This window comes from Eubalaena glacialis, chromosome 6 (assembly GCF_028564815.1).
Source record: "Eubalaena glacialis isolate mEubGla1 chromosome 6, mEubGla1.1.hap2.+ XY, whole genome shotgun sequence".
NCBI lineage: Eukaryota > Metazoa > Chordata > Mammalia > Artiodactyla > Balaenidae > Eubalaena > Eubalaena glacialis.
In genome coordinates this window covers 35,298,646-35,325,037 of record NC_083721.1, presented here as the reverse complement: position 1 = coordinate 35,325,037, position 26,392 = coordinate 35,298,646, and the positions used below count along the sequence as shown (strand labels likewise).

Sequence of the window (26,392 nt, the reverse complement as noted above, 5' to 3'; positions counted from 1 at the left end):
AAAGTAGTGACATACAAAATCCTAAATTGGATTATGATACCAAACATTTTTACCACTTTCATCTTTTTCTTATATTTTTTCCAAGTACTTAATTTGCCCTCATGTAATAAATTTTCTTCTTAATAGTTAATAGTTTTAGATGTTATTGAAAAGATAAATGAACGTTTAAGATCAATGTATGTTAGAAGGCACTAAAATGAAGTCTTAAATTTAAGTAATAAAAAGTACTTTTAAAGTAGAAACTTAAACATATACATTAAGGAATATTATTTGTGTGTGTGTTAAACATTATTTTGAGAAACAATTTACTACCTTGTGCCTGTGTCTTCAAATAATTAGCAATGTTCAAAACTTGGGAAATGTTTTCTCTTAGAATCCTATCTGCTATTTACCTTTTGAACCAGTATTTTACTTATTCAGTTGATGTTAGGGAAATATCAGACAAGTGTACAGAGATGCATTTATAAGACTGGCCTTTTTTTATAATACTAGAATATTAGAAAAAGCCAAAATGACTAACATGAGGAAAATAGTTAAATAAAATTGCATTTTATGCACAAAATGGAATATAGTCATGGTGATAATATACTTATTAACATGGAAAGTATTTATATTAAAATTCAAAATAGTATATAATATATCTACCTTTTTTCAAAAACTAGTTGTAAGTAGGTAGGTGGTAAGATAGACAGATAAATAGATAGATGGATATGTATATAAGTATAGGTATGGATATAGATAGAGATATATATAGCTATTCCTATAGATATAAATAAAAATAAATAAAATATTTATCAACAGGGAAACAGTGATGTCATTTCGCTTGGGCTGCTATAATGAAATGCCAAAGACCAGGTAGCTTATAAACAATAAAAGTTTATTTCTCAAAATTTCTGGAGACTAGGTGTCTGAGATCAGAGTGCCAGCATGGTTGAGAGAGAGACCTTTTCCAGGTCATAGACTTCTAGTCATATCCTTTTTTTTTTTTTTTTTTTTTTTTAGTCATATCCTTTTGTGGTGGAAGGAGAAAGGGAGCTCAGTGCAGTCTCGTATTTATAAAAGCACTAATCACTTTCATAAGGGCTCTACCTGCATGACCTAAACACCTTCCAAAGGTCCCACATCCTAAGACCATCATACTGAGGATTAAATTTCAACATATGAATTTGGGGGGGACACTAACACTCAGACCATAGCAAGTGGCTATCTGATAAGATTTCAGATATTGTGTGTGTGCATTTAATTGTGATTTTTAAAAATAATATATCAGGATGTTACTTGTACAATAAAAATAATAAAAGAAAATATAACACTATAATAATAGTAGCTAAGATTTATTGAGCTACATATTTTGTCTTGTACTCTTCTAAATAATTTGCATCTGTTACTTCATTTAATTGTAATTGTGCTACTCTTCAATCGTTGTTTACTCTGTAGATCATAAGGATGTGAATTTTCATGGTAGAATGTTCAAATAAATGATAATAATGTAATTTCACATTGTATCAGTTTTTGAATGGAGTCCATGAATCCTTGAGGCTCTGTGTGTGTGTGTGTGTGTGTGTGTGTGTGTGTGTGTATCTGTTTCTGGGGAGCAGGTAGTTAGCTTTTAATCAGTTTATGAGATGTATGAGATTACACCAGATTATGAGAGTATGTAATGAGATTACACCATTCAATTCTGTACTGATAAAAACTAGGCTTCCAAGGAGGGATACTAAGAGAGAAGCTAAACTATACACTGGAGAAAAATTTATGTTTTTACCTCATTAGTCTACCTTGAGGCAGATAGAAAAGATGGCAAGCAACAGAAATTGTGACCTGGGTCACATTTTCAAGAAGACTGGGAAGAAATTAGGAGATAAGGAGGTCCTCAAATGCCAGGAGTGTTTCAACCAGAACTGAGCTATAGTTTTAGAAGGTTGTCTAAAATGTTAATTTTAGGTGGAATATAATCATCTGTATACTAAATATATACTATAAAAATATATACTATATAGCATAATATATACAATATATAGCATATATATGTGTGTATAGTATATAGTATAACTATAAATAACCCCTGAGAGCTTGTTCAGGGGTTGCAGGATGAACACGTAGTAGGAATAATGAAGGAAGAGTGTGGAGAGGGGATTCCTAACATAGCAACCTGATTTGCCCGATCAATCTGGGTGTCTTGTAGCAAAATTACTTTCACAGTCAATTCTGCCTTTTAAGATCTAAAATAGATAATTCAAAGAACATTAATACTTGGCTTAGGGAAATGTGTTTGTATTATTAAATATATGAATAAACGCATCAGCGTAGAATTTCCACACTCTAAAGAGAAGAATAATGTTGTACCATGAAACCAAGTGAAGAAGAACCAAATAGCTGCCATGAATTCATCCTGGTTGCTTGTATGTCTGCTGCAGAGTTGGGCTGGTCAGTTCCCTCCTCAGAGTGATGGGAGCCAGAAATTTTAGGTTTATAGTAACTCTCACTTATTGGCTTTTATGTCATTCTTTCCTGAGCAACGTCAGTAATGAGTGTGTAATGTAAAAGCTGCCAGACATTGAAAACTTTAGCTGCCAGACCCTGTACCAAGTTCCTTACTTACCTTGTTTGAACCTTAAAAGAGCTTTTATGAAACTTGTTATCCTATTTTACAGATGAGGAAACTGAGTCCCGGAGAGATTCAATTGCCTAAATTCATGTTTCTCAAAAATGTCCTCATTGGAATTAAAATCCATGCAGCAGGCAGTCATCAAATCCTGTTATTTCCACCTCAAAAATGCCATTCTTTTCCCCATTCCCACTGCATCTGGTCATCTCGCTTTTTTTTTCTTGGCCGCGCCGTGCGGCTACTGGGATCTTAGTTCCCCAACCAGAGATCGAAACTGGGCCCTTGGCAGGGAAGGTGCAGAGTCCACTGGACCACCAGGGAACTCCCCTGGTTATTTCTTATCTTATACTTTGAATTCCATGTTAGCTTTCCTACCATTCAGCTATTTCCAATATCCAGTGTCTCCTCCACATTGTATTTACCAGAGATACTTTAATAAAAACACATTTGAGCTTTGCATCCTCCTACTTAAAAGTAGCTTAAGGTTTAAAGATTATAAGGCCCATCCTAATCTAGCTTCACCCTGCCTGTCTCACCTCTTCTCCTCACCACAAGCCCTATTTCATGGCTAAACCAAACTCCTTACTACATCTCACCTTCTCACTCAACACATTTGCACATCATTCCATTATCTTGGAATCTCTGTCCACATATGAGAGTTTGGTCAATTTTTGCACTATATTTCCATGGTATCTGCTTCTAAGCAATACAGGAGAGTGGTAACCAAGAGTGAGGGTGCTAAAATCAAACTGTATGGGCTCATAGGCCCCACTACTTAATAACTCTCTGTGCCTCAGTTTCCTTACCTATAAAACTGGGACAATAATAGTAACTACTTCAGGGTTGTTGAAAATGAAAGGAATTAATTCATGTGCAATGCTTAGAATAGTGCCTGGCAAATAATAAGCCAACATTAAGCTTTTGTTGCTGCTTCTACTATGATAATCATGATGGCAGTGATATAACAATCTCCCCCGAAAAAGGCCAAAGAAATTGCTTATTAATACTGGAGTCAACTCAGAGATTCATGGTCACACCAAAATAAAAGTATTTTGCCTATAGAGAGCCTGGATCCGGTTTGTAGGCTACTATACTTTAGCTACCCTATGGCATTTCTGGTCTCTCCTAAATTCCCAACTGGTTGAAATCCCACTAGTACTAGGACATATAATTTTCTCCAGACTGGCAGTACCTTCATTATCAGCAATGAATATGCTGGACTACAATTCTGGAGGTGCATCTTTTTGCTGGTTGAATGGATGATGGAGCAAGCTATGCCATGGGTTCACCATGGGCTGATGTGAATCAGGCTCCAGACCTAGGCAGGACTCCTAAGTGTAGCAGAGGGAAGTTCCCGTATCACTTTAAGACACCATAAAGTAAATAAAGGCCCACGGAGTTAGAAATCTGGTTCCCTCCTCTGTCATACAGCAGACAACAATATAAGAAATATTGTTTAGACTGAAATACTCGAATTAAGGAAAATTTTTGCAGACACTTTAATTTTTATGAAGCTGCTACAGACATATTTGGATGTTATTTTTATTTTGATGACTGTAGTCCTGAAAAGTTAAATGTAAATTGCAGTGTTTCTTAGCAGAATTTACCATTTAAAGCAACTCTACAGTAAATCATTTTGAATCACATCATAGCTTGTTAGTTTTTATTTATTAGAATATTAATATGCTAGCTTCTTTTCTGCCTTTCTTTTTTATTGAAGTATAACTGACATAACATTACATTAGTTTCAGATGTACAACACAATGACTCAGTATTTGTATATATTGCAAAATGATCATCCAGTCAGTCCAGTTAAAAGATCCATCACCCTACATAGTTACAAAAATTTTTTTTTCTTGTGATGACAACTCTCAAGATCCTCTCTCCTAGCCAACTTTCAAATATGCAATGCAGTATTATCAACTATAGTCACCATGCTGTACCTTACATCCCCATATTTTTTAATCTTTATTTTATAACTGGAAATTTATATCTTTTGATCCTCTTCACCCATTTGCCCAACCCCCCACCCCTACCTCAGGCAACTACTGGTCTGTTCTCTGTATCCATGCGCTTGTTTTTTGTTTGCTGGTTGGTTGCTGTTATTGTTGTTTTTAGACTCCACATATCAGTTAGATCATACGGTATTTGTCTTTTTCTGTCTGACTTATTTCACTTAGCAACTATTTACCTTAAAGTAGGACACACTTGTATCAGCTACGGTACTTTCCAACTCAAAGGAGAAATCTGTGGCTTAGAAAATTGCAGCATTTAAGTGGCAAATGTCAGTAAATTTTGGAAAGTAGTGTTTAATTTTTAGGAGGAAAAAAAAGAAGCCATAAAATAGAAATCTAACCTGGGGAAAACAATAGGAGCCAGTCTATTAGACCACTAATATCTAAATTTGATTTTCAGAAGGAAGAATGTATAATATGTAGGTGTTATTATTTTATTTCATTTTTAAAGTGTATCGGGTTTCTGGTTCTCATCATTATAATGAGAAATAATATCAAATGGGTTCCCAACGAAGTGTCCCAGCCGTACACACACACACATTTAAATTAAAGATATACGTCTAATGGTGGCACATGGATCTGAGAAAGGGATGGGGAAAATGAATAATAAAAGTGATGACTTGGGTTTCTGTAGCACCTGAAGTTTAAAACGTACTTGCCTGATGTGATGAGGTAGAAAGAACTTTGGATTTTAATGAGAAGAACTAAATTTTAACGGTTGCTTTTCTAGTTATTATTCATGTGAGGTTGGGCAAATCCCTTAACTGTCTAGAGCTTTGGATTTCTCATCTGTGAAATGGATATAATAGAGAGTTCCTTCGAGGATCAAAAAATAATGTACATACAGCCTTTGGAAATTGCAAAGCGTTGTACAGATTTCAGAGATTATAGAAATAGAGATCTCAAAAATTACCCCGAGATTTCAGAGATTATTTCAGAGATGAAATAAGAAGTATGACAGAGATACTGTTCTCAGTTTGTGCATGAGGAAAATGAGACGTAGAACAAGGAATGTGTGACCAGGCTAAAACTGTGCCCTGGGCTTTAGAGTCCAAATGCTGTCGGTACTGCATGCTAGACTATGCTGTTTCTAAGCCAGGGTTGTGCATCATTTATAGGGCACAGCTATAGTAAATTATAACCTAAACTGATTTCAAAGACTTTAAAACATACAATTATTAAGTTATCTTAATAAGAAATATTAATATTACCAGGTGATGTTTATGTTTGTTTTCAAATGCAGGTAATGAATTTGGGCATCCTGAATGGTTAGACTTCCCAAGAAAAGGAAATAATGAGAGCTACCATTATGCAAGAAGGCAGTTTCATTTAACTGATGATGACCTTCTCCGCTATAAGTTCCTAAATAACTTTGACAGGGATATGAATAAATTGGAAGAAAGATGTCATTGGCTTTCAGCTCCACAGGTAAGCTCTTTACTCTAAATGTTATGTTTTAGTCACCAGTGTTGTACATGCTTAGAATGGCAATTGATTTAAATCTATATGCAGATCTTTTAAACAGCATTTTATTATTCAGTGTGTAGTGCCCTGTGACATACTTCAGGTTGTCAAAACATGTTACTGAAGTCTCCCCAATAGATAATGAAAATCTTAAACATAATTCTCTGCTTCCATTCCTGGTTAGCTTGTCGTTGTTGTTTAAATTTAGTAATTTTTATTTCATTTGGTTAAAATAAATGACAAAAGCTCCACATGGAATCCACTTTGGAAATTGCTGTGGAAATATCTTAATTGTTTTGACTATTTTTCTTTATATAAATAATTATGCTGTCATAAAGAAACTGCTTTGACAACATGGAGATTTCTTTATTCCTTTTTTTCCTTCCTTTACTGGTCTCTTAACTTGTCATTTCAATAGATGCCATTATACCTGCGTGCTGTTTTGTATTTTTCATGAGCCTGACTCTCCTCTGGAATTAAAGTCTCAGTTTTCAATAAGTTTTAGAAAATGTAATTAACAGGTTCAGATTTTATACAGTGGTTTTTTTCCCTTGCAAAAATTAGCATATAATATGTGTTACTTATAATCCATTTACTTTCTACTGGTGCTGTTTGAAATTACTGTTGATGTGTTTTTACTTTGGTGTCTCTGATTTTTTTTTAATGGTTGAACAAAGGTACTTATATTTTCAGTAAGATTGGCTACATGACACAAACGCCCTAATCGCATTTATTAGTAGCGCTGATTCCAGAAGAGAGAGCAAAATGATGCTCCTTTTCAATAGGAACAATGTTGAATACCAAAAGGCATGCTGTTTGCTCTAGAGCCTTAGCTCACATTTCTAAATTACCAAGAGTGGCGCTGCTAACATGCATGGAAATGAGTCCTCTCAGAGCTGGGGCTGGAAAAGGGTAGGGTTGAAAGAACAAAGCCTTCTCACTACCTACTGTAAAATGTGGTGTATAAAATAAGAGAGCTTGTAGATGTTGTAATTCCTTTTCAGACTTTCTCTATTATTAGACAAAAAAAAAGTATACTGTGAAGGACCCTTGGTTGTTTTTGAATCTGACAAAGTCGTGCAATAATGTAAAGTTTTTAAGAAAACTGCAACTTCAGAAATCTGGATATAATAACAATGTTACATCATATTTTGAAAAGTAATTTTATATACCTTACCTCATTAATCTAAGGACTAAAACAAAAGTCTTAAAGAAAATTCACTTGTAAGTAGATCTAATACACACATACACACACACACACACAGATGCTTTATGTATAGCACAGGTGCTATATTTTTACCTAAAACCTAAGCCAAAACTCTAATCCTCTGTCTGTGCTTTGTTTGAAGTTAGCAAGTTGCTGGTGAGATTTTTATACTCCTTAAGCAATTTTTGAGACTGCTGTTGGCCTAGAGTTTGATAGGGCAAGATTGCAACATGTTCAAAAAATATAACATGCTAGAATTTTCATTTTTGGCTTAATAACTAACAAGACTGTTAATAAAGACAAAAACAACTTTTTTGTAAAAAAAAGTAAAGAATTTACTTGTAACAGCATCTGGGTATTATTTAAATGTATTATGTGTGTTAATTCTTACAGGCCCATGTTAGTGAAGAGCATGAAACCAATAAGATCATTGCTTTTGAGAGAGCAGGCCTTCTTTTTGTTTTCAACTTTCATCCAAGCAACAGCTACACTGATTACCGACTTGGAACGACAGTGCCAGGAAAATATCCTTTTTGTTGCCAATGAATATGGCTGTCTGCATTCAATTTTTTTATTGCATCATAGAGCATCAGAAAAACTAATGCTGATCTTGGTGACAGTAGCTCTCAGTTTCTTCATCTGAAAAATGAGGGACTTAAAATAGTTGATAAATCTTTGCTTAATTCAGTTACACTAAATTAACCCTAAACTCCATTCTGGCTCTAAAAAGTATGAGTTTTAACATTTTATTAAGTAATATTTTAATCCAATATGTAGTATAGGATTAATATACTATTAATATACTATTAATAGTATAGGAGATAATTGTTGTTTCTCTTTATGAAAATATTTTGTAAGTCGCCCCTGAGAATTGTCTCCTTTCCCCCTCTCCACTGAGTGAGCAAGTAGACAGTAGCTGTAAAGATAGCTTCCTTCCCCTTTCTTTTTCCTGTCTCCTAAAATACAGGACATAGCTCACTTTTGTGGGCCTGAATTGGTAAGGAATCAGGGCATGGGAGGTGTAAGCAAAGGAAATAATAGGGAGAATGTTTTGATATTGTCTGTACATTCATTTACTCGTCCATGCATTCATTTCACAGATATTTACTAAGCATCTATTTATTGAACACCTGCATGCCAGCCCTGTGCTAGGTGCTGGAAATACAGGAATTTCCTGGCAGATACAGTCACTGCCCTCATTGAGCTTTTAAACTAGTGAAGAAGACAAACATTAATAATTGCAAGTGTGATCATTGTTACAAAGTGAAACCTGCTGTGTATTTTAAAGAGATTATGGCTTACCCAATCCATGGGGAAAAGCGACAGATTCAGGATCTAGCAACAAACCAGCACAGATTTTTAAACAGGCAGTAGAAAGAATGTGTTCTTCCCCTGAAGCCCTAACAGTGATTAATGTCTGCCACCTGAGCAAGATGCCGGATGCCAACATGAAGTCCTACGCGTCAGGGTGTCTCTAGCTACAGTAAGAGAAACCCCCTATTTGACTGGCTCAAACAATAAGGAAAATGCATTTTGCCAAACAATGAAAGCCCTGAGGCAGGGGGACCCCAGCACTGTGACAGTATCATCAAGTTCCCTGGTCCGTTGGCCTTTCTGCTTTTAACTCTCAGGGTGCCAGCAGTGTCCAAAGGCTGGCACCTGGTAGAGTTGCAAGACAACAGCCATGGTTCCAAATGTCACCTTCAGACACAACAAAAGGCAAATAGATTTGTGTCTTTTTTCAAGAATGAAGTCACTTTAGCAGATTTCCTTTTGTATCCCGTTGACCAGAATTCAGTCCCATATCCCCAGAGAGGTGTCTAGGGAGGAGAATGCTATCGTCATGAGTAGCTATCGTCATGATCAGGAATTACCCCTGAGGCTCCAGGAAGTGGCCTCCTTGGTGAAGTGGTTGCCCAGACAGCGTGTTTCTTGGCAGTAAGGAGTAAAGGGCCATACTGTCTGGTAAGTAGCCTGTGGCACCTGTGCTGCTCAGTGACATTGAGGGTCGTGAAGGATGTTCCCTGTCTTCTACCCCAACCCTCCCAGATCACCATCCCACAGGACATCAGAGCATTTGGGAGGGAAGGCTATCGCTGTGACTAATAGCCTAACTCTGCCCCAGTTAACACAGAGAATGCTCAGACAATGGAAATCAGTGTAATGAGGTTGTCTGCACTAAAGAAGAGCTGTACTGTTCAGGAGGCAAATGTTCTCACCATCTCCATGAAGAAATGCAAACAGATGCTAGACATATAGCAACTCATACATAAGCCTTCTCAGCTACAAACTGCTAAAGTAATACCCCTAGACTAAATCCTGCTATATCTAATAATGTCATATAATCAAACCATAATTTTGATTATTATCAAACCAAAATGCAATTACAGAACACTTGTGATCTATTGCAGTGTTTGTTAAGTACTGCCCTTGACCCTAAGTGGGGAAGAAGAGATGTACAAAACCAATTTAAGATGTAAGGCATAATGCAGTAAAGGGGATGGGGCAGGAATGTTCCACAAACTTATCCTCACGTTTAACAGAGGATAAGTAAAAGAAAAATAAATAAATATGAGAGAGAGAGAAAAAAAAACGGAGATTGATTGATTGATTGAAAAGGAAAAGACTTTTAAGCCTGGATGGAGGAGGGAGAGAGAGAGAGATGATTGGTGGACCGATTGATTGATTAAGAAAAGACCTTTAAGCCTGGACCTTGAGAAATGGATAAAATTGTAGAAAAAACTGAGGAAGGCTATTCCAGCTGTTGGAAATCATAGACTATCCTTAGATAATGGACAGTACCATAGATTAACTGGAGAATGATGACCCTAGGGAGAAGTACTCAGAGATAAAACTGAAAAGATAGATTGCCATCACATAATAGAATATTTTAATGCCTTATTAATTAGTTTAGGCTTTTTTCTATAGTTTCATAGTGAGTCACTGAAAGGTTTGGGCCAGGGAGCTACTTGATAAGAATGTATGCATTTGGAAAAGTTCTCATGTATCCAGGGTGTTAGAGAGCTTTTATGAGGAGAGAGGTTGGAAGTACAGATATCAATTATGAAAAATGGAAGTACACGTAAAAGATAATTAGGGTATGAACTAAAGTAATGTCCATAGGCTAGAAAGAGGTATATGAAGCGCTTTCTTGCAGTGAAAGGACTCAGCAGTTGTTTGGACATGGGGTGTAGAAAAGAAGATACAAGGTTTCACTTTGAAGAGTGAGAAGAATGGTAGTAGTATTATGACTGAGGACAGCAAAGCAAGGAGGAGTAACCAGTTTGGGGAATAGAAAATATGAATTTAATTTAGCATCACTGACAAATGGAAATACATGGAATTTCAATGATGATGTCTGTCTAGGAGAAAAATCTTGGCTCAAGCTGCATTGATCTCCTATCTGAAGTCTGTGTAATTTAACAAATATTATTAAATGAAAATATATATAGTAACATAGTATATTTTACTAAGTAAAACCCACCCCAAAAGTTAATTTTGTTTAATGATACAAAGTTACACTGTACATGAAAGTCTAGTTTGGTTTTGGTAAACCTTGCCACAAATTGAATCTTTTGAAATTTAGCAATTTGTTTAAACGCCCATAGGCACCTGTTATACAGAAAATTTCTATATTAATAAATACTGAATGCTTTACATTAATGACTCATTTCAGAAAATGTACTCATTAAATGTTGTAATGATATACAGATCTTGCAAAATTGGGCCATATCTTTATAGAAGTCATAGTTGCAGCCTTAGTCATCTGTTGAGTCTCTAAGAGAACCTTGAAGAAATATTGTTTGGTTCTTTTACTACAAGGATTTTGTCTTCTACAGATTTGTGCCCACTTGGACCTTATTTACTCTTGCTGCCTTTCTCATTCCTGTCTTTCTGTCAACAAGCTGTAACTAATTCCTATATGTTATTGCTTCCTCTAAGGACATTTGCATTTTAATAACAGTCTTTTTGAATACTCAAAAGTATGGAAGACCTAATGGACTAGATATCTAGTAGAATAATTTTTTTTTATAATGAGGATTTTTTTTTTTGAGGAAAGGAAAGCAGGAGAGCATTTCCAACATACCTTAAACCATATTTTCTAATTAGCTATATTAATACTGCCAGCCCTAACTCCTAGCTTGAAATCATAAAAACTTCTGGTTTTTGAAATGCTTTATACTCCAATGACCCAGTTCAGTGCAGAAATCCCACCTATATACTCCTTCACAAATCATAGCAGACATCAGAACACTTTCCAGTCTTAGGAATCTCACTATTTCACAAGGTAAACAATTCAAGTTTTTTTTGTTTTTTGTTTTTTTTAATATAGCCTTAAATGTAAATGCATGAATTCTGTACTCTGGGGCCAATGCCTGTTCTATATGCCAGCTATTCAAATCAAAAAGGCATTTAACTTGTTCCTCGCAGTACCACCTCTCCTTAGTCTACCCTCTTCCAGACCAAATATACCTCTGGTTTCTTTAATAGATTCTTGTGATACTTTCCAGACCTGTTACCATCATGTCTCTCTTATCAAAATCTGCCCAGCATTGTTCACACTCCTCTTCATTGTGTCTCCAGAACTAACAGCAGAATATTCCAGATATGGTCTGGCAAGTATGATATAGAGTGCCCCATTACCTCCTCTTATCTTGAGACTGCTCTCTCATTAACGGAGTTAAAGTTACATCAGCTTTTCTGGCAGCCATCACATTTTTCACTCATATTTTATTCACTTTCAAATTAAAAGCTTTAGCTTTTCTTTATGTGTATTTGTATTATGTCCTATCTCCCTTATTCTTTATTGATTCAGCTAATTTAGCTAAAATCCCAAATTTAACATTGAACATAAAAAAACATTATTTTTTGTCTCTAAACTATTAATAGAGAAGATACAAGAGCACTAGGGTATTAATGTTATGATCGTACCATCTTCCCTAAGCAATAGATAGATCTCTTCTTTCAGCTTCTTGTTGTTTCTAGCTTAGCTTTAACAGTTCTTTTTACTATCCTTAGCATTTTACAAGTCTCATTTCTTTTTGGTCTTTCATCTTTCTGACTTTATTCTTATACCTTTAAACAACATTGTAGTTCAGCATTATAGAATCATTTCAGGTATAGAAAGTACAAAAACATTGGGATTTCTGTGCTGTAGTTTCTGACTTTACCAAAGTGTTCTTCTATGCCACTGGTATTTCCAACTACTGAGCCAGTGAACTGAATACAGATTTTCTCTGTGAAGGATCCACAGAGGCAAGATTGGATGTATTAATCAAGTCAAGAAATTCATCAAATTTTTAATTCCCAGAAAAGCAGGATTTGGTACCAGAACAAATTTAAAGTTTCTAAAGAAGTCATTTGAACTTCCTCTGTCACTATGAAATATAAACCTGCAATAGGCAGCATGTCTGAATTCTTGAGCAGTTCCATTTTTGAACCTGTGTATCCTGTATATCAAATAGCAAGACATCAACTTTCACTCAGATCTGTGTAGCATATGTGCTGACTGTCTTCCCAAGAAACTGTTGTAAGGGGAGCTATTTTGGGGGCAATGCCAGGCAGAACAGAAGCAACGCTTTAAGGATGCTTTTAGCTGTCACTTCAAAATAAGATGATAAATTTGGAAAGCTGAGAGGGTTGTCTGCTTTGTATTACTAAGGTTTTGAACCTGGTCTTCATGGTGATTGCTAAAGGACATAGTATCGTTTCTGCAAAAGGAATCTGTAGCCATATTCTAGAAAACAAAAAAAGTAGCAACAATAAAAACGCTTTGCCTGTGCACTGTCTCCCATTTGTCTTTTTAGCCACTAATCTGCAGTGTAATAATCACCAGCGTTCTTTCATACAGTGGATAGCAATGTGGGTGATGCAGAACTGAGACCCAATGTACTGGCAGGTTACATGCTCAGGAAGATAAAATGCATTCTCCTGATGTGGTATATTTGCTTATGATTTTACATTGTTTAGCTGGAGAGAAAGAAAGAAGCATAATGCCCTTTATAGTATCAGAATCATTATTGTATTTCTGTGGTCACATTTCTTCACTTAGACCATTATCAAATCAGCATTGAATCAAAAGGAAAACTGCTATCCCCTAAGGGCAAACTGCTCTTTCTAATCCATTTTGAATAAAACAAATGATGCTGCCTCATTTTGAGTGACGTAGGGGAGAGCATGGGTGAAGGGGCCCTCTTTTGAGGGCCTTCTGTTTGCTAGCCATTTTTATTAAGTATGTAGTTTAACATTCCCAGGTGCCCCGTAAGGTAGGTTGTGTTAGATTCATGTGACAGATCAGGAAACTAGGCCTTTAAGTAACTATCCAACTTCCCTCCAGCACAGGCTGGTGAAGGTTGAGCAGTGTATTACAAAGCCCATGTTCTTTCTGTTCGACCACGGTGCCCCTTTCTGCCATTCATGGGTGCGTGCATTTAGTTGCTGGTGGTAGCAATAGTGGTATTAGAGATGATGACTTATTTCTGTAATGTTCAAAATGATTTTGATATAGTTCTGGGAAAATAAGTAGCATGAGAAAATTATACACAATTTCATGGCACAAACGTCTGTCTCGTCAGGTTCCCACAGTATCTCACCATCACCCTCTACAAATTTTTCCCCACAAATTCTTGCTCGTGACCCCTGTCACCATCATCCAAAAGAAAGAACTAAAAAAAAAAAAAATTTTTTTTTAAAGCAAAACATGAAATAATTGCCTCAGGTCAATTATTGTGATTTCTCTGCATTCTGGAGAATATAAACGTGCCGTAGTTCTTTGCTCAAAGTGAAACCCTCTGATGCATCACATCAGTTAAGTTTATTGTAAAATATTTATGTAAATGTTAAGCCCTCACAGCTCATTTATAAGGTATGTGTCTTGGTATGTACAGATTCTTATCACTCTGAGAGCATAAACAACACTAGTAACAGATGTTTTCAAATTATTTGTCAGCATGCTTTTGAGGTGGGGTGAGAATAATAGTGTTATAGCAGCCCCCTTTCCAAATGGCTTTTCAAACTGTTACGGTATTGAAATGTTAAGAGGGATAATCATAAATTACGGCTTGTGAAGAATATGTGAATCCAGGCCAAAAATATTTAAAGCTAAGGGAACAGATGAGTAAATAGTTGGATTTGACTCAAGATCTTTGCAATATTTTCATTAAACTGCTGAAAGATGTACTTTTTAAAATGTAAATTCAGACACTGACATTTGCAACCTGTACACAGAGTTTCTTATGAGCATATAAGGTCACTTGGATGATTCACTGAAGTGTGATCGCTGAAGGCAGAGATGTTGTTGTGAGTTGCTTAGTTTACAGAAGCCTTTGAAGCGTGGTTATATAACAGTCTGTGTTTGTTAGAATCTACGCTTTATGCAGCAAATAAAAACAAAGGACTTAATTTAGGATTAGCTAGATGCCACATTCTATCAAGATTTTATATGTAAAGGTTAATTTCTGGACTAAAAATGTAGAGCTTAACTTTTTAGTTTTCCAGGCTTAGATGTTTTGGTAAAAAATTAAAGAAAAAAAAAAAAAACAAGTACAAGGGTTTCTCATAAAAGATCTACATAGTGACTTTGAACACATGCAAGCATGTTTCTTTTCCTCATGCGCGTATGTGAGAGAGAGAGAGCGCAAGAGCGCTTTTACTCGGTGTGTCCATTTAGTGATGAAGCTCTTTTTATGCGAATGGGGACAGGTAATCCTACTAACAATTTTATATTTAATATAAGTCCTCCTTTTGTTTCTGTAGCTTCAAAATGGATGTACACTCATGGCCTTGGTTAGCCTTCTTTAGTTTCAAGGTGAAAGTAATACTTTTAAACATTACCTCATTACCTAGAGGTACTTTTGGTAATTTTTCATTGTCAAACACTGTCCAGAAACCCCTGTGATTTAATGATAATGACAAACGTATACACCCCACCTCCACTGGCAATAAAGAGCCTATGATTTAGCTTCATTTTCTACTCAGGAATTTGAGATGAATCACAAAGTAAGAAAAATATTTTGCAACTGCTGTAACACTTTTAGATTGGCTTAATATATATTCATAGGACTATAGGTAGTAATGAATAATGAGTGAGCCCTTACTACACACAAATGTTTTTAGATTTTTTTTTTAATAGCTGAGTGCTATTCAGTGTCATTCAACAGCATTTCTGTTTTTGGCTCATAGCTCAGTTGCTCAGTGATAGTCTCCTCTGGTTCCAGAAATTCATCTAACAATAGCTCAGTCAAGATTTCGCTCCTCTATTTCTTGTCTTTCTGGGGAAAACAGAAATTAGAAATATTATTGTGTGCTATAAAAACAGGACATTCTCACCTACTAGTTGTGTCGTTAATGGGAGGAAAACATTTGTTCCTAGAATAAGTATTTTTACCAGTTTGTGAAAAGAGGTACTATTATATGGCAATTGACTCCAACATACATGGCAAGACTATCTTTCTTATATTAGCAATTATATCTTTACTTGGAATATATGAGGTAAACATAAAGCTAAATTGTTGATTGATGGATGGATGAATGGATGGATGGATGGATGGATGGATGGATGGATGGACGGATAGATGGAAGATACAGTTTTCTAATGGTGGAAGAGCCCTTAAAGTTGTTCAAAATTAAGTAATTAAAACACAAAGATTTCTATAATCTATTGCTTTTCCCTTAGAGCAGATATTTAATTAAATGGTAGAAAGGAAAAGTTGATAAAATATTATCAATAACATACATCATGATTTTGTAGAATTTAAATTTGTGCAATCTGCTGTCAGAATACTTGCTGAACAGACTTTCATAATAAGATCTACTATCTATTACAAACTTATATGCTTTGCGTGCTGCAAGCACTTTACATTCACTATCTCATTTAGTAAACTTTTTCCTTTCCTAGGGAATAGCATTGCAAACTATAGAGGAAGGAAAAACCCACAATGAAAACACCGGCCTGAAAGATTTCATATCTAAACTTTATTTTTAAATAGTCCTTTATTTAATTAGTCCAGAACAGATTGTTCTCTTTTATTTTGAAAAATAAATTATACATATCACCTTTATATCTGATGCCAGCTTTTTTTAAATAGAGCATTCAGTATCTAAAATAAATTTCTAATATATTGAATGTTAAATTACTTTTTCCTTCTAGATCTCTGTAGAAATTAGCACCCCCCACCTTTTTTTTTTTTCAGTGAATATATCCTGCCTACGAGAAAGCTGTTTGGATCTTCTATAAGTGAGATATTTTTATTTTCATCATTTTCTGTTAAGCTGTTCTAACTCAGAATCTCACAGGGTCAAATTGAGGGCTCAGTGTTTCATCTATATTTGAAAATGGTACCTGAGTATTCCAGAAGATTTCTTAAAATTAAGCCATTATGTAATTACTGGTTCATTATAACTGTTTAAGGGCTCTTAAGGATATATGGATGCTACAACCAAAAGAAAGTTGTGTCTCTCCAGAGAAAAGTGGAAAAAGTAAAGCCATGAACAATGTGTTCTTGGAAACAGTGGTTTCAGTTATAACCATGTGTAAGAACCATCTCTAATTCTATTAATGTGGTATCTCTTATCCTAAATGATGGCAAAATGCCTAATTAATCCCTATTTTATTTGTGAAATTTATCTGTGGAACTAATTCATCCTTTTGGTAGTTACATGACACCAACTGTTGAATAAGGAAAGCATTTTTTATTATGTTATTAAGTAAAATTATTTAATTAATAGATAACTTAAGTGCAGTCATATTACCTTTTATTGGCACACAATTAACATTTATTATAGGAACATTAATTAAAACAGAAGATTATTTTCTTTGTAAAATTATAACCATTACTGTAATTTTTCCCCCATAAGCTCTTTATTACTTAGGGAAATAGTCAATTTCACTCTACTACCTTCCCTTCTAACACTCTTCCTTTTTGTCCAGCTAAGGAAAATAAGTTTCTCTGTGGTAGCATTCTTTTCTGATTCTGAAACATTCCTTTCTTCAGTTTGTTCTCTTACCCTAACATTCTTATCTCACAAAGACTCATGTAACTTGTATGGCAGTAGGTATTTCTGGGTCTTATATTTGTAAACATTGAGAAATTTGCTCTTTTTACTAGGATAGTGGTTAAGAGCATGGGCTCTGGAGTAACACCATCTGAGGGTTCAAGTTCCATCTCTTCCACTTACTCATGAAAGTAATTTCTTTGTTTCCTAGTTTTCTCATTTTTAAAACACCTACTTGTAGAATTATTGTCAGAATTAAATGAGTTAATGGCATGTGAAAGGCTTGGCAACAGTGTCCAGCACATCCTATAAGCTCAGTACCTGTTAGCTGTGATGGTCATAATTTCTGTCATTATCATTATTCTAAAAATGCACTAGAAATTTGATAATAAAAGGAAGGAAAAGAAAGGATGAGAGGAGTAGATACTAATCCTCTCTGTTGCCTACATTCTCTTGTCATACTTCTTTTTTCATTTCCTATTCCCCATTTCACCACTACAAAATGATTTCTGTCCTTCCGAAGTAGTGGAATTAAAAGTCTTCTGCTCCCTGCTATATCTTTTCCTCATTCTTGCACCATTGGCCCACCTTTCTTCCTTACCTCCACTTTCTCCACATGCTGCACCACTATCTTGATTTCCCTTTCTTCTCTAATCACTCTTTGTGTTGTCTTTTTTCCCCTCAGATCCAAACCCAATCATTTATTCTTTTTTCTTGCTCTTTTCCCTTGAAGAACTCACACATGCTCATAACTTCAGCTGTAGCTCTGTGAAGATGATCCCTAATTGCCCCTTCTACCATGGTCTTCCCCTATTCACTAAGTGAAATTTTGTGATGTTTAATGACTGTTAGGAAATACTGAGCAACCTGGAATCATAGCTTTTTGAAAGGTAGAAGAACTCTAGCATGACCTGGTTCTATTCAATTAAGTAGAATTGGTTGGATCAGATGTATTTTAGAGATGGTTTCCAAATTAGTACCAAAAGTTAAATTGCATAACACTTGACAGTGTATGAATACTTTTATTTATATTGACTCATCTTGCCCTCGCATCATCTTAGTGATGGGGTCAGGCAAGTATTTTTATCCTCGAATTAAATATAAGCATTAGAAAGATTTATAACTTTCACAAGATCATATTCTTAGTAAGTGAATAAATGTGATTTAAATCTAGTTCCTGTAAGTCCAGCACAGTTTTTTACTTGGGCACCAGATAATTCACCTTTTGTTGCCCTGTAGAAACACCATTAAAATAGGTAAAGTGTGTCTCACTAACTACTTATAATTTTATTTGTTTTCTCTGCTTCTCTTTGTAAAAGTTAATGGTGTCTCTGACTAAATGTCATTTTTTGCAGTGTTACACTGTCCTAGTTTCTGACACTCACAAACACAGATCAATTTAGCTGGAGTATTTTTAAAACAAACATATTTACTTTAAAGGGGTAAAATGACTTTTTAAGGAAAAAGATGACTGCTCAAATATTTGTTAAACCAGGATATAAATCTAAGTATATTTCAGCTTCAAGTGCAGATTGGGAAAGTGTCATGCTAGGTGCTGAAGGATGTTAGAGGATAAAGAGTCTGGGGACTAAAAACCCCATAGAATAAAGAACACTTTATAAAGAGGTGAAAGAGAAGCGTCCTGCTATCATCAGCTTTCTTTCATTTAATTGTATATATTTCCTTTTTTTGCCTTAATAATTTTGAATGTAGGAAATTTATTCCTGGTGATATTTTGTTTGTTGACAGCTTCAGACAACTTACCTAAGGGATATACAGAATTGTCTTACTGGATTTGGTTAACTCTTTTATGACCATAGTAGTCACATCACTTTGGAAGTTTGATAATATTTAGATAGTCTAAATAAAACTCAACATTTGTGAAATAACTATAAAAGTAAATAATTAAGTCTACATAGAATTTGATCCAAAATGTGCCATAATTTTTGCTCATTTCAATTATGTAAATCATCTTTATATTTGACTATCATAGCCAAAACATTGGTTCATTTTGTTTTGAATTGTACAAAAATGCACTTTTCAGAAATAACTTAGCAGCTTTACTCTTTTCTTGTGTAATTCTTTTCCACATCTACCTAGTAAGATTAAACCAATATGATTGTTTTCAAGATGATTGTAAACTACTATACTAGATTTATTATACCCCTGGAAAATGTATATATTAACAATCACATGTGTATGTGTGTTTAAAGCTCTCTCAGTCAATTTTTTTGGTGCCTGTGGAGAAATGTTTACTTTGAATCTTCTTCCTCACAATCATCAATCTAGGTAAAGTTTTGATAGTTACTGACTGTGTGCCCAGAAGTGCTCAGGAATGACTGGGAGTAATGATGCATGTGCGCACACACACACACACACACACATACACACATACACACATACTCCTGTAAGCTTTACTTGACAGTTTCTCAAGGAAAGCTAGCTCAGCCCCTTCTCATTTACCTTTCTGAAGCACTGAGTAAGCCCTAAAGTATTAGATTTTCTATTTGGTCTTAAAAGTTAAAAGAGAAAGAAGAATATAGACTATACATTACTCCTAATAAATTTTGACTTCAAATAAAGAAAAAGGATGTTTCTACTACCAACACTAAAAGAATACGCTTTCAAATGTTTAAGTATTTTAATGTTCATTTACTTTGCAGACTTTAACTGGCAGATGGTGGTAGAGTGTAGAAAATATTATACCTAAGTGCATATCCTGGCCTTGCCAAATTATATATAAAATCATATATATATGATTTTTCATAGTCATTCTGATGTTCAATGCTTAACTTCAGTCATCTGTATAAAGAAGGCTAACCAGTCAAGTTGATAATACAAGTCTTTGAGTATATGTCGACTTTAGTAAACATGTAATCATTTATCCACTTCAACTAAGGATTATATAAAATGTCTGTCTCCAGGGCTCATACCAATCAGAGTTATTCACTTGAGAATTAATTGCTTCAAGCTGACATGCATCTGTTTAACTGTTGTGACTGTTCCAAAAAGAAGGGAAAAAAATCTTTTAAAATGTCCAAGTAAAACTTTATAGATAATGAAATGGGATTGTGTTAGAAGTTACATTGTACGGATCTGGAATATTAACTCTATAAAATGAGGGAAGAAAATCAAGGTTGTTCTTTTATGACTAAAGTAGTGTTAAATTATTTCTTAAAGTTTAGCAAGAGCATGCATAGATCAAAACCCAAGGAGGATACTGCCATAGGAAAATAATGAAAAGAAGATCTACTCAATAAATATTCCAGGTACTAATCTAGGTCCCAGGTAGTGGGGAAGAGGGGGGATGGAGAAAGACATATTTCCCTTATAGAGGTTTATTTTAATTAAAGGAAGAGAGAAAATATAATAATTAAATTTATAGGATGATAAAAGTTGATAATGCTGTGTTGAAAAATCAGGACAAATGCAAGAGCATGTGGGGAAGTGTTTACTTTTCAGTTAGGATGTTCAGAGTAGGCTTCTCAATCTTTCTCAGAAGCAAATTCATAAAATTTTAAAAAGTGTGTAGTCCTCAAATAGTTCAATGTACTGTCCAATCAAACTTCAATGTTCAGATTATTTAAATAACAGGAAAAGTGTTTAGATTCTAGTGAGAACAAAGACATGGGAGAAAGGAATGGAAAAAAAGGGCAGAAAGGAAGAAAAGGCCAAGTTGGGTGTAAAAAGTAAGAAAGTAAATCGACCTACTTTTACATTTTTCATCACTTTAGACAGCAGTTTCAATGGTCCAGGGTCTGTAATAATAATATAAAGAGCAGCTAATAACTTGAGCGTTTTTCCCAGCACTGGGCACTGTGTTAAGCATGTGATGTACGTTGCTTCTGTGACTCCTCACAGCAACCCTCTGATATATTACCTCCGTTTTACCAATGAGAAACTGAGCCTCCAGGAAATTCAGTAACTTGCTGGAAGACACACAGTTGGTAATTGGCAGAATCGGGTTTAGAATGCAATTGTTGGACCCCAAAGCCATGCACCCACTGTATTTTACTGTTTTAGGATGCTTTCTCCTATTCTTGTCTGTCTGCATGAAATAGCTTAGATGATGCTTACTTATGCTAATTGTCATCATTTTTCAGGAACTTTGAAGTATCCAATTATATTTTCCATTTATATATACATTGCATAGGACTCTATTAAAGGATGTATTAGAGTAAGTTTGGGTGAAGACGTTTCTTTATAGCCTATGTCAAAATTATTTTGAGTTCAAAAGCACAATATGTTTGTAAAAAATGTTGCATCTGCATGGTCAAAACTCATTTTGATGACAAAGTATGTGTTTAAAAGATGTACAAAAATTGGTGTTTTTTCTTTTGCAGTTCTAAATAATTGCTATTGCTTCATCAAATAATTGAATTTATAAGTTCCTTGGGTAATAATCTTTAATGGCACAGACAAAGACCAACAATTTTAGAGGGAGGTTAGTCTAGAAGTGTGGGCATATTTTTTCCTTATTTTCCTTTCTTGAGTTACTGAGAAACAGTGACATTTTTTAGTTCAAGTTATATAATCTTCTAGGACAAAGAAAAGTTCCTAATTAGGTTAGTCAAAGAATTCTGTAAAGTATTTAGAATAATATTTCTATTTGCATAGAGAAATATGTAGTGCTCAATATTTTAAATTATTCAATTTGGTGCCTAAGAATGAACTAATAATTTGCATGAAAATGCATTTCTAAAAGCATAGCAATCCATTAATTAACATGGTAGATTATACTTGAGCCCCTCATCCTTTGAGCTTACTTTATTGTTATTCTGCATTGTACAATTTCTAAGAATGTATAGTTAAGGAAGTAAGCTTGCAGGAATTGGAGTTTATTTTTTAGGCTAAAATTAGAAACCTACTGATGAAACAAGCACATTCTAAATTATACTAGAAATATACTTTTGTTTTGCACTTAATTAAAACATGTGGTTGTCATTTAAACTTTTAATGAAAACAGTGTTCACAAACTTGAATGCACGTGTAGCTCATGCATTGAAGTTGTTGCTTTTTACAAGGACAATAAAATTTTAACATAAACTAATAAAAATTTTAAAAAATATATTGTACCCTTAAAGGGAAGTTCCACTTGCCTTTCATTACATTTAAAATATACTTTGACTACATTCAGTAGTAAATTTCCTATTTATTTTTATTTTACCCTCTGTTTTAATTTTATTTTAGAAATATTATAATATTGGGGGAGTTTTTTTAAAATTAAAGTTAGGTAGAGCAAAAAGCTAAATGGATATTGTCTATTGAAAGTAATATACTCATAAATGTCCATTGCCCTATAATAGTTTCAAACAAATAATGAAAATATCATTTCCATTTCCATTGGTGAATTTTTAAGTCATTGTATATTCTAGATGACAGAGCTAAAGATAGAAATGCCTAAATCAGATACACACACACCCGCCTCACTCTAACACACGTATACATCCATAAAACATACAGCAACACATCACAAGTTTTTGCTACTTCTATATTTGGAAAGAGACCAGAGAGAGCAACTAAAGGTTATCATTTATGACCATTTCTGTGGTTCAGGACAATAAATGAGGTATAATTTAACTATATTTATAAAATAGAGAGACAGATCTATTTGAGACGCTATACAGCCATAACCTAAGATTTTGTGAATTGTGGCTGGCAATAAATAAAATTCAATTCATGAAACATAGAAAGGGGAGCATTATGTTAGAACATTGAGGCAAGTCCTGTGCTGGGTGGTTATCTTTAGACTGTTAAAAACATGAAATTATTTTTGTTTTCTACCACCTGTTCTTATACTGCCAGATGTTTGTTCACAGTTCTTTAGAATTTCGTACCTACTGTTTTCTGCCTTTGATACAGATTCTCTCTCCTGGGGTCACTTAACTCCCAAAAGTTATTGCAATCATAATACTGTGGGTTGGTTGATTAAAGAATCAGATCTAAAAATAACATACCAAATTCATATATTCTAAGTGTACATTTTTTTCACATTTTAACATGTCTTCAATTGGGATGTGTCTTACAGTGATTAGCATGGTAGTGATATTTTTCTCTTTATTGGAGGTGTATAAAATAATTCATCTTAAAATTGAAGGTGTCTTAGGTTTAAAGATATATAGTAACTTACCAGCTTTGCCATCTTTATGGCCACCTAGTCACTAGAGAACCCCTTTTATTGTCACTCAGTCTGAAACCTCAGGGTTTGTACCTTACAATAAATTTCCTTAGTTTCTTCAGCAGGAGTGAAGTGAGTTTAGTGCAGAATGATATAAACGATAGTACTTCTTACATCAAAATCCTTTTACTTTGAACAGACACTTTATCAAGTGGCTCAGCAAACACAGCAGCTTTTGAAGTATTTGAAGAACCGTTGAATTTAAGAGTCTTCATGTCTTCACTGTTCTTTAATCTTATTAGTACAGGTCTTCAGAACATGGCTCTTCCTTGGTTCAAATTTAACGACACATGATAAAATAATGCTTAAAACTTCTTATCTACTTCAACCTGTTGATAGATATATCAAATACTTAGGAAGCTCTTGAATTTAAAATAAGAAGAAATAATATTTTAAAACGATATCCAAATGGATAGGGATCTATCTGATCTCCTTTTTTAAAAGAAAATCTCCATAAAAAGTCTATCATTTTATCATTCTTTCCCTGCTGTATTTTCCCAAATTGAGCAAGGTACATTTTTTCAGTTCAATAATTTTGTGTTCCCCAATCAAGTGACCAAATGAACCAACTAAACAAGAAATTGATCTAGAACAAATGCAATAAACCTCAGATATTCAGACTCCTTAAGTAATGTTAAGAATTACAGTCCTTTAACACCAATCTTTTAAATTTAATTAAACACTCAGATGGATATCACTTTATCTGTTTTCCTTGTTTTTATTCTTCATGTCATGTTCATTCCAACCTCTTTATGCTTAGAATCTCAAATTTAGAATTAAACAAGAAACTGCCTGCGAAAACACTTTGCCTGATTCTTCGCATAAAATAGGCATCCACTTGTGGAGAGTAGGGTAATTAGATCTGAATTTGACTTGTGTCTACATCCCAGCTCTGCCACTAAACTTATTGTGTGTCTTTGGGCACAACTATTCTCCCCTTCCAAGTGTTTCCCCAAATTGAGCATCAGTTTCCTTACATTTGAGTACCATTAGTTGCACATCCAAAATCTCATTGGTTTATGTATGTCTCTCCATTTGCATTATCCAAGTTTAGCCATACTACTATCCGTGAACCATCGTGAGGTCCCTGGCTGGTTTCTCTGACTTAGTCTTTCCTTTGTTCATCCTATTCTACCCTCAACCTTCAGGTTAATTTTTTTGATTGTCATAACCTTTCTCACAAACCTTCAATGTTCTCATACTTAATTACAAAATAAATCTTAACAGTCTAGCCTAGCCTTCAAAAGTTTTTGTTTACAGACTGTCAATCCTACCTTCCCTCCTTGGCTCTACCTCTCATTGCATATTGCTTTCTGCTTTATTTATAGACATTGATATGCGTTTCTAATCTCCCCTTAATAGGCTATGAGTTGCATGTGAACTAAAACCACATCTTAGTCATTTTTTTTTTATATCTTGTACAGTGCCTCCTACATTGTGTGTATTTATTAAGTGAATGGGAAAATAATTTCTCCTACTTTCCTGGAATATAAAAAATAAGACATGTAATTTGGCCTTTCTTGGTGAATCAGAATTGTCATCCTGAATATCAGTTTCAAAGATGTATTGAGAAGCTATTATGAGAAGGCAGTCTGCTAAGTGTTGGGAGGTAGCTATGAATAAAAGAGATGTGGAGGTGTTGAGATGTCCTGCTAAATTTCTTTTATCCACTGTGGAACTGGAAACCACATGAACAAGGTAGTTTAAGTGTAAATTGGCTCTGAGTTATATTTTCAGAGGGATGTTCTTTAGTGGAAGACAGGGCTTTGCATTTTTTTAAGTTGACACTTGAGTAGTATGTTGTAGTAATTTACAATTATAAAGTCTTTCACAATCATTGCTTTTAATCTAGTGTTTTAAATTGTTGGAATTTCTGGAGTTTAAGGGTTGTGTTTTCTAAAGGAAGTGGTTGTATTCCCTGGGTAATAGAGACACAGGGCTGGGGAATTCCAAAAGTGGCCACAGCAGAATTTTTTTCTTTAAATTATAGATCAGAGAAATATGTCTAAACTGATATTTTGAAACTTTATGGCTTTTGTAAGCTTTTTCTTTATAGCTATAAATTATAGATTAAGTGAGTAGATTCTAACCATTTTCAGTGTGATGATCCCTTTCAATGTCAAAAAGAAATTGGTTCTTATATAACAATTGTTCTTTCAGTATCTTTGATTGAGAAAATATATTTAAAAACTTACTACAAATTCTGTAGGGGTATTGGTGCTGTGTGGGTCCCACGTCATGTGCATGTGTGTATCTGTGTGTGTCTGTGTATTTGTGTGTGTGTGTGCTCACATGTACATGAGAAAGAGGGAGTGAGGGGATGCCTGAGCGAGAGAAGAGAAAAACAAAAATCCAATTGCCCAGATAACCTCTTTAAAAATGTTTATGCTAAGCAGTGTTCCTAAAAGATGGGGTTTCCTGATTTTTGTGTCAACTATGAATTGGCATTTTCCATTGGCACTTGCCATCTACGTCTACAAGGATTAAATCATGAGCTGCTGCATCTGCCGACTTTCAACACCCCCTGAAAGGAGTCCAGGTGGAGAGCAGAAATGAGGCACTCTGTGCTCTGGGAAAAACTGGCAGAACAGGGCTTCAGATGGTTAGATATTTTCAGGAGCCGATTTTATGAGCCCAATTCTTATATTTCCTCATATTTAGAAAAGCACTAAAATCCTTCATGGCGACAACTGCTCCCCGTGACTAGCAGAAAGTTTCTGCAAAAAAAATATGTGCTTGATTGCATGTATTCCCCCTTCACCAAAATCACATATATACTGACCTTCCCCCCTGCCTCTTTGGAGCAGTTTCTCAGAGCTATCTGGGATGCTGTCTCCCAGGCTGCAGTCCTCATTTTGCCCCAAATAAAACTTAACTCGCAACTCTCACATTGTGCATTTTTTTAAGTTGACACTTGAGTAGTATGT

General features: G+C 34.7%; 1 protein-coding gene across 1 annotated transcript in view; it reads left to right on the top strand.

Annotated features, from left to right (window-relative positions):
- The window catches only part of GBE1 (1,4-alpha-glucan branching enzyme 1), a 288,440-nt gene that overhangs the window by 242,880 nt on the left and 19,168 nt on the right, over window positions 1-26,392 (top strand). Inside the window, exons 13-14 of the mRNA XM_061192975.1 lie at window positions 5,867-6,051; window positions 7,688-7,818. Coding sequence (XP_061048958.1) covers window positions 5,867-6,051; window positions 7,688-7,818 — 316 coding nt within the window. The remainder of the gene's footprint in view (window positions 1-5,866; window positions 6,052-7,687; window positions 7,819-26,392) is intronic.